Here is a 10,164-nt window from a genome sequence, read left to right as displayed (position 1 = left end):
TTAAACCATTCAACTTCATAGAAGCCAAGAAAACTTTGAAATCATTTACTTGTACAATAAGTGTTGTAAAATTTTGAACAGTCGGCAAACAGGACGCGCCTTACGGATGATGAAACAATTACTTACTCGCTACAACTGAACATTATCAACCTGCAGACCAAATATAAAATCTTTCCCTTCCATAGAAGCCAAGAAAGTTTACTACCATCGGTCCTTCGGACGAACGGAAGGACGGACAGACAGAGTCCAGCGGTTACGATACCTCCTTTTGGATTCGGCGATGCAGGTAAAAAAAAACACACATCTGAAAAAGAGGTATTAAATATATTGGTAGTATACAGTTACTACATGTATATCATAAGTCCAGTTATAAATAGACAAACTTTTAAGTGACAACAATCACAATCACGTGACTCCAAACGGAATCAGACCACGTGTCATTAGGATAGACATCTTCTGCTATATATGGATCACTTGTTCTGCGCTTGTAAAGTATATTCATTAGTAGGTGCCTTAATCACAAATATGACAAAACCATTAATGATGCAATTCGGACTATCCGGAACACGAGGGCTTTATGGATCAGTAACTTTGTCTTTCAAATCATTTGGTTGGAGTGTTCCTGGTGGAAGTATGCTTCGGACGCACGACATTTATTTTGATTTAATAATACACAGGTTTGTTTGGAGTATAGAATCGCTGTTATCAACTATAAACTAATTCATGATGGCGACTGTTTTCATAAAAAAAAACTGGTTTCCTGATAGAAAACATATTTCTTTAACATACCAGTTCATCTCATACTTTTACTGGTACTGATTCTTTCCCCGTGTACGTCAAACTAAAGTGTTGATAAATAGTATTCACTGCTCCTCTGCTAAGCATGTGTAATTTTGCAGTAGGTGCAAAAGATTGGTCGGCTCGAAATCAAAATAATATGTCTTTTATGGACTGTTAAAAATGCAGATCAGCGTGTCGAGTCAAGTATCAATCAGGGTTCATATTCATTTCACATTAACATGATTTAGCCTTGATATGCATGTAACATTTGTCACTAAACGTTTAACACCAATCCACCATCCTCAACATCAATTTATAATCACCATACACTTAATACAACAACACAAAAATACTTCAGATTTATTTATTTCACTAGATCAAATAAAGAAAATATTCCAAATTATTCAAAAAATAAACCAAAAACTAGTTTTATTTCTGTATGAATTGTGTATGCATTACACAGTTTTTTTTTTTTTTTTTTTTTTTTTCTTTAGTCTTTAATCAATTTTGTATCAGTTAGCTCTCATTTGATTTCACAGTTAAACTATTCTAGATCTGTATGATTTATCCACAAAATCATCAATAGAAAGACACTTATTTTTCAAGAGTACTCGATCACATGCTAACTAACGTAGAGTATATCTGCACCCGATTAAGTAAAGCTATATTGATGAATGTTTATGTTTCCTTTTCGAAACAATACTGTCTGCTATTTTCTTTTTCTGTACATCAGTGAAGTTTAAAATCCTTATCATTGCTCTTAAATGAAAGTCACAATCTTTGGTGTCTGTGGCATAATGAAAGAATGCGTCCTTGAGAAATCTGAGTGTTACAGCTGCTTCCGTTTCCGGTTTAGGAGCTTCGTCATATGATTCCTGTCGGCGTATCGATTGCCATTTTCCGAGTTCTGTTTCCGTAAGTAAAAGTTTTTGTAACAGTTCTTTAATTGTTATTCTTGATCCATCACATGATACAGCAATCCTTTCCAACTAAAAACCAAAACATGAGTAAACAAAATTAAACTCTATACAATATGAGACATTATTTTCTAGAGACATAAGGTTTGTAGATGTCCCCGCTTTCTACATCAAAAAATGCATTAAGATATATAACGACATATTTGAGAACATATTTTTCGTTTCTAAATTCCTAATTCCTGCAAATGAATTATATAATGGTTTAACCATTATTGCATAGCAAAAAGTAAAATAACAAAAATATCGAACTCCGAGGAAATTTCTAAACGGAAAGTCTATTATCAAATGGCAAAATCAAAAGCTCAAACACATCAAACGAATGGATAACAACTGTCATATTCCTGACTTGGTACAGGCATTTTCTTATGTAGAACGGTGAATTAAACCTGGTTTTACAGCTAGCTAAACCTCTCACTTGTATGACAGTCGCATTAAATTCCATTATATTGACAACGATGTGTGAACAAAACAAACAGACAGCAACGTAGTATCCAAAAGAACGATGTTCCCCGACATCGCATCGTACGAGAAAGAGGCTAGCCGGCGAATGTGGCAACTTTTAGTACAAATGGTTATCGAAAATAATCCTTGGTAGATCTCGTGTATCCAATGCACTTTACAGGATTGACATTCATCAGGAACGTTCAAGTCTATACATTTAAAAGCCTGAGATGTATAATTAAATACCTCCACGATCTTGGATTAATGTTATTCAATACCAGAAAAAATTATCAAAAACCGATTTTGAGTGGAAAAGAAAGGATAAAGTGTATGAATTCATTGAACAATATAACATGCTTATGTGAGAAACAAATACAAAGGAACAAGAATTTTTATTGTGTTCTTCCTATCAAAGTCACAGTCAAGTCTTCAACATTTGGTGAACACTCTCAAATCAGTTCAGGACGGCCCTTGATATGACTATCTCAGTCCCCTTTTCCCCCATCATAATTTCTAGTTTCTTCTCAAAATTTTCTCTGTCTGACTCTTGTTCTTTTGTTTTATCACTTAGTAACTTTTTCAGTTCTTTCACTTCATTTTTCAGTTTTTTTATCAAATTGTCTTTCTTTTGTGTTGGGGTTAGGTAATCATTTCCTTCGCACTCGTTACTGTCAAGCGACACATGACATCTTTCAAATCTCATCACATACGACTGGGATCAAAAATTTTACCTTCAAGCAAAGGTGTATTTAAAGGATTTTTCTTTATTCAAAATAGATGCTCTAACAGTGAACACTATTAGTAATTTCTTATGTTCATGCTATTTGAAAAAATAATCAATTTCTATTGTTATGAATAACAATGGACTCTCAAATCAGTTCAGGACGGCCCCTACCATTAAATAGTTTTGCTAGAAGTCGATCACGCTACATTTTAGTCTCGAATGTAACTTAAAAGCTTGAGCCAGTATATTACACCGTCTTGGAGTGAATTGCTTTTAAGAATACGTGTATTCAATTTTCATGAATATATCCGTACTTCATACTAACATCTAAACTTATATTTTATAACTCTTTTACCTCTTCGTTTCTTTCAAACAGTGCTGACATTTGACCTTTTCTATAAGTTTCCAAAAACACTTTCTCATTATTCCTTTCTTTCTCAACCATGGCCTCCTGGAATAAAACGATTTTATAAAAACTGATAAATAATTTTTATGTCTATTAGACCATACAAAAAATTTGTTCCTATGCCTTACTAAAATATTTTGGAAATCACAATATAACACGAACACTAAATGTTTGTTTACACGGTACGATTTTCCATCAACTTTTCAATCCGATTTGATACCGTCCTCCAGGTAAATCGTACAGCGTTCTGTTCACACGATACGATTTTCCATTCGGTTTACCAAACGACATACCATTTCAGTGTTTACACGGTGCTATTTTAGTCGAAAGCAGGTACACAGGTAAAATTCGAATGAAAATCGAAATGAAAATCGTACCGTGTACACACCTTTAGACAGAGTAGCAAATATAATCTTAAACCGTTAAAATCAACAAATCACTTATGTTTCTGGAAACCAACAGTTGTATCGGTCTTATAGATAAAGGTCGATTTCATTCGTGAACTTAGACCCCCTTCCAAAAAAACGGCTTTAAACCCCTACTCCGCAATTCCATTTACAATAAATGTTCTACTATACATGATTCCTTGCAATCCGTTAGAAGTTCGGCTAACAAGCTAACAAGCTAATGTGGATCATATTGTTTCCATGCTCCAATTCACTCACTGTTTGCGTCGTGTCGGGTGTCACATGTGGAGCAGGATCTTCTAACTCTTCCGGGTACACAGGCAAAATTTGCTCACGTGAAATATTTCACGTGAGATTCATCTCAAACGAGCTTATACATGAAACTCACGTGAAAATTTTCATGTGAATTTCACATGAATTGAGATTCACATGAATCTCATGTGAAAATTTTCACATGCATTACACGTGAACTTTACAAAAAAATATTGGTATTTTTCATGATTTTAATTAAATTTGAAAATTTAGATGTTATTTGAATTACTTTATTTTAAAAAATCACATGAATTTCACGTAAAAACAATCATGTGATTTTCACGTGAAATTCACGAGAGTTTCACATGAGATTCACGTAAAACTCACATGAACTGATTTCACGTGAGTTTCACGTATAAGCCCGTTTGAGGTGAAATTCACGTGAATTTCATGTGAGATTCACATGAACTTAAATTCACGTGAAATTGATGTGAGTGAAATTTCCCTGTGTACTTGAGATCATATTAAGATTTTAGTTTGTGGACTTGTTTGTCTTTTCATCGTTTCCTGGGGGTATTTTTTTGCCAAGGCGTTGACAGTTTCTTTGGCCCTCAAAACATAAATTAGCAATCTGATGTTCAGTTCAGAAAAAAAGTTGTATTGTTTAGTTGAGTTTAGATGGGTCTGTATGAAGTTTGCTATACAGCGTGATTCTTTCAGAACAAATCTGAATAATAGAATACATAGTCTCCATCGGAGTATTAACTAATTAGCAGTATACTTTATTTACGTACAGAACAAAATACTTCCAAGCCAAACACGATTAGCTTGAATCATTTCTATGTTCAATTAGTGTATTTTTGTTACCGAAAACCCAAACTGTTACGACTACATACTTTAAGTTCTCTGATAGTATCTTCCAGTATATTAATTGTGTTGACTGAGACTTGGTATGACTTCAGCAAGTCTTCGTTCTTTTTTTCAAGTGTCTCTATATCACTCTTTAATATGACAATCTCAGTCCCCTTTTCCCCCATCATAATTTCTAGTTTCTTCTCAAAATTTTCTCTGTCTGACTCTTGTTCTTTTGTTTTATCACTTAGTAACTTTTTCAGTTCTTTCACTTCATTTTTCAGGTCTTTTATCAAATTGTCTTTCTTTTGTGTTGGGGTTAAGTAATCATTTCCCTCGCACTCGTTACTATCATGCGCCACATGACATCTTTCAAATCTCGATCGACTCAATCTGGTCTCGCGGATACCATGGCTTTCTGAAGAGGTCTGTAAAATGCAGGACTCAGACATTCTTCTGTCTGATGGTGATATTGGTTTGTTTATGTCCCTAAATTTATGGAAATTTGAATTTGTTCTAGATTTCACGTGACTAAAGTCAAAGGTTTTGTTCTTGAACAATTTCTTTCCTGACGTTGGTCCTTTCATATTTCCTGTTTTACTTTTGTTTAAAAGAGAAGTATGCAATGGTGACTCATCGTTTGAAACTGAGGAACAACCATTCGAAAAACTTGAACCAGATGTATTTTTCAAATTTTTAAGGACATCAAGTGATTCGTCTTCAACATTTCCATTTGCTAATATCACTTCCGGTTCGATACTTCCGTTTTTCATCACTGCCGGTAGTATTGATGATGATACTGAGACACTTTCCAGACTGTCAGTGTCTACGTCGGACTTCTCAAAACTAGACAAAGTCAGGTTTTCTAATGTATTTTGTGTATTTTTTGTTGTGTCCAAATCACCAGTATCTTCAAATACCACTGCCTGTTCTTCTAGACCACACATACAATCTATTGCAGGTTCTTTATTTTCCTCCATCTGTTGCATCCTGTAATAATAGCAGGCATGTGTAATCACCATATTATATGTTAAATGGCTTCATTAGTTTTTATCACTGAATTCCTACTTGGTTATCTAAAAGATCTTTCCTTTTTTTTTCTTTTTTCATTCTTTATCAGTAGTGTTGCTATTATCATGTAATTGGTATAAAGTTTAAATCAATCTTTTTAATAGACACTTCAAATACATATCGAAAAGTTGCTGAGGACATTATTTATTATTTCAAACATATTAGTAATCGAAATTGATAAAAGGCGGGATGAAAATCTGTTACCACTACATAGAATAACATGATATAAAACAATACACTACTATATGATTAGTGTTACTCTCCAACTTTATAAGCTTAGTAGTTGTTTAACTTAGTACAATACTTTAAAAAAACTGAATTAACTATACTTTGCCTCAAGTATTTACCTCTATTTAAAAAATGTTGAATGACTATAATAAACAAGAAAACGTGTTCACGTTGCACTATAACATGTACATGTTCATTAAAAAGCGAAATATGTATTGTCCTGATTGTATGGTGAGGTGAAGCCCAATATACTACTTATAACGGTCTAAAGTTGACGACGGCACCGTCCGTTACTGGTCCAAATGATGGAACAATCTCAACCAGTTTGTGTGCAAGATACACTTGACCCGATATGTTTCTACATATGCGATTTGTACATGTTAATTTCATGTTAAAACTTACATGAGTCATATATATCTATCTACGTATGGATTACCATGTCCCTTGGTAAATAACAACCACAGCTGTTGTCTTTTTATTGTTTATATCATGTACATTCAATCGTGTATTTCTTGATCAATTTCATTTGTATCAAATTGTAATGATATATTTGAAAGGATCGGTATAATTCAATTATAATTCCAATAGTTAATTAATGTTAATAAAAGTAGAAACGCGAATGCTTTGTACAAATATACTAGCAGTCTTTTTTTATTTTTTTGAATTAGTTTGAATGATAATTTATGTATTTTCGTTTACCATGTTTACATGGTAGACTAATTGTAAAAGAAGTGTACACAATACTAGTATGTACAAATTTCAGTCTCAGTTTAAATTGCAAACGCATTTTCAGATTAAAATATCGTTCCTAGAAGGTGAAGGGGATCAATGAAAAAAAACTTCAAGCTTTATTATGATATTCAATATCCATATCTACTAGAAATTGAAGAATGCAGTCGGCAATCCTCGTGTGAACCCGGTATCTCCTGGTTAGGTGAATAACGGAATCTGTCGAGTTAAGACGAGAGTTGAAGAATGCATTATATTTCGCCGTTTTCTCTTGATTCACATCCTTTATAATGACTCAAAGCAAATTAAATGAGTCTAATAAGTTTCCATATTAAAGCCTCCTAGATAGCAAGTCCAACTTCATTTGGCTGATGTTTTCTAAAGATCCATTAAAAATATCCATACCCTACTGATAAAAATCGGAAGATACCAAATGCAAGGTACATGACATTAAAAACTCAGAAGTCGAAGAAAAACTGACAATGCCATGGCAACAACGAAAAACGACGAAAAGACGAATCAGTCCACAAAACACATAGAAAACTAAAAAATGAGCAAATTAACACGAAGCTCACTAATATCTCTGCATGACATATCATCGCTGTTATAGATTAATTACACATATATCATCGCTGTTATAGATTAATTACACATATATCATCGCTGTTATAGATTAATTACACATTTTTAACGCGTTTTTGGAGTAATTCATAATCAATATCCATGCTTAAACATGTATGAGGGTCTGGATGAGGGTCTGTATGAGGGTCTGGATGGGGGTTCTTCATTTCTTTATTCTTTAATTTTTAATATATTTTGTCTCTATTCTTGATATTTTGTGCCCATTATTCTCTATTCTTGATATTTTGTGCCCATTATTCTCTATTCTTGATATTTTGTGCCCATTATTCTCTATTCTTGATATTTTGTGCCCATTATTCTCTATTCTTTATATTTTAACACATCATTATTCTCTATTCTTTTTTCCCTTTATTCTGCACTTTTTGGCCCATTATTTCTGTAAACCCCATCCAGATCCTCGTGTATTATTCATAGGTATCGACTTGAATACGTTTTACTATTTTATCATCATTATCAAAGGGTTGTCCAAAAGGTTGTAGGGACCTCGGGGCCGTGTTTTAAGTAGTAAACTACTGTATCACTAGCCTGTCAACACTGAGCCTTTGTGAGGTCGAACCCCGCACTTGGCAGATGTGCTCGACTCCAATCTCAGTGATTGACTAGGATTGTCAGTTTTCCTGCTGAAGGTCGGTGGTTCCCTCTGGGCAATCCGGCTTTCTCTACCAATAAAAACTGACCGCCACAAAATAGCCATTAGTGCTGAAAGTGGCGTTAAACACCAATAAATCAATCAATCAATCCAAAAGGTTGTCGTGATTATAGAAATAGTCGTTCGAGATGATTGATTGTGGCAATTAAAAATATAAAACTGATAACAGGACTGGCCAAAAAAATAAGATAGTACAACAGAATACACCAACCTTCAACAACCGATTCCTTCAAGAAAACAGACACACAAACAAAGACAAACAACAACGAACATTACCCGGTTCAGATAGCCTAACATGGTTCAGACACTATAAGAGGAGTTTAATCAGTTTTACGTGCGAACGTGTCTCATATTACATATCTAGACTATAATAATTAAAATAAACAATGAATATCCTGCACAGTCAAGCTACCAAGAGTTGAATCTTACTTAAACGTATGTGACTGCCTGGAGTTTCGGAGAGGTTTTCTGGGTTCACACTCAAAAAAGTATTCAGATTCAATTACAAACTGGCATCTGTGATAAAGCCAGGAGTATAATGAAAGTTGCGTTAAACACCAACAATCAATCAATAAATCGGATTCAATACTAAGGTCTGGAAAGTCAAAGTAATGTAAGAGGCTACATAGCTAAAAAGGAATAGTGAAGCGGCGTGCACGGTCATTTTGCTGTAGTTATATACAAAATTCTCGGAAATCATTTTCTTCAAAAGAAGCGATTTTGGGAAAGGAACTTGAAATTTGGTATTTAATCGAATTCCTTATGATTCAAACAGAGTCGTTAGAGTCGGGTTGCATCAATCCTTGTGTACAGCATATATATAGGATATTCGAATAACTAAAATAAATCAACTGAGTGTGTGATGTGTTTAAAATCAAGCAGTTACAATAGGCACAATTAAACGTTTTCAAATGATGTATATACGCTTGGCTTACAATTATAACTTCCATGACTACCTGTTGCATATAATTCTCAACCATGTATCTGAAACTATGTTTCCCTATATAAAACAAAAAGAGTTAGGCTTGATACTTTCTATCATTTTTGGGTTGTTTTTTTTTTACAAACAAAAATTCCGAAGAGTTGACTCTGACTAAATTGGACATGAATGTTTTTGTAGCACATATAGTACTGGTACCGTATATCCAACTTTTTTTTAATAAAGATCATCATTTTTATGTGAAACCTACGTACATGGAAAGTACGTTGATAAAAGTTTTTAATTATGCATTTTGACTAATTTCAATTCTTGAACGATGAATTTCTATCTATCTGAAAACTTAATAAAACGCATCAAATAATGACTTTCAGCATAAAAACACGAACATAATAACTGCAGTTTTTAAGCATGAGACAAAAAACTAATAATAACACGAAAATAATTGCCAGTCTTATTGACATATAACCGAACATCTCTTTGTATCTATAAATTTCACTAAGACAATACAATGTGCTCCGTGTTGTAGGCCTCATTGTGACTTTGAGCTGAAGAATAGCAATAAAAGCGCTAATTCTTTGGGGTTTTTTTTATTTTTGCTGTGCATGTACTGATTTTGTGTCATGGATAGATACCCCATATCCTTTGTTTGTCTAGCAAATACAATTTTCTTGACCACAAATATTGTTTAGACCGTTTAATAATAAATTCCAGTCATCAGATGACACAAAGGAGAAGAGAGTTGTTTAATGTAACAGTTTTAAAGAGTACATAGAACTCGCCTCATCAATATTAGCGATTGACATGGCTTCAATTCCGTTATGGCGATCACAAGTTTAACAAATGTTATAATGTACATTAACCAAAACGTTTAACTAGTGATAAAGAATAAAGAAATATAATAACGAACTCTACTTACCTTCTTAAACCATCGATATTTATAGATCTGTCAACGTGTTGCAGATTTTGTGCGCATGCTTTTACAAATTGATTTTCAGAATGAAATATTTTATAAATATTTTTATGAATTGATTACAAGTATGTCATCAATATGATCAAGGTGTTATGT

The 10,164-nt window shown here is 33.5% G+C and overlaps 1 protein-coding gene across 1 annotated transcript; it reads right to left on the bottom strand.

The window, feature by feature from the left end:
* Positions 1 to 1,130: 1,130 nt before the first annotated feature.
* On the bottom strand, positions 1,131 to 10,164 carry LOC127723347 (protein quick-to-court-like). The gene is made up of 4 exons (XM_052229926.1): positions 10,015 to 10,164; positions 4,884 to 5,829; positions 3,278 to 3,373; positions 1,131 to 1,769 (listed from the first exon to the last, which is right to left on the bottom strand). Exons 2-4 carry the CDS (start codon positions 5,826 to 5,828, stop codon positions 1,443 to 1,445), a joined length of 1,368 nt encoding a protein of 455 aa, XP_052085886.1. The 5' UTR covers position 5,829; positions 10,015 to 10,164; the 3' UTR covers positions 1,131 to 1,442.

Source organism: Mytilus californianus, unplaced genomic scaffold (assembly GCF_021869535.1).
Source record: "Mytilus californianus isolate M0D057914Y unplaced genomic scaffold, xbMytCali1.0.p SCAF_13, whole genome shotgun sequence".
Classification (NCBI taxonomy): domain Eukaryota; kingdom Metazoa; phylum Mollusca; class Bivalvia; order Mytilida; family Mytilidae; genus Mytilus; species Mytilus californianus.
The sequence above is the reverse complement of the archived record's forward strand: the minus strand, read 5'-3'. Positions and strand labels throughout refer to the sequence as shown.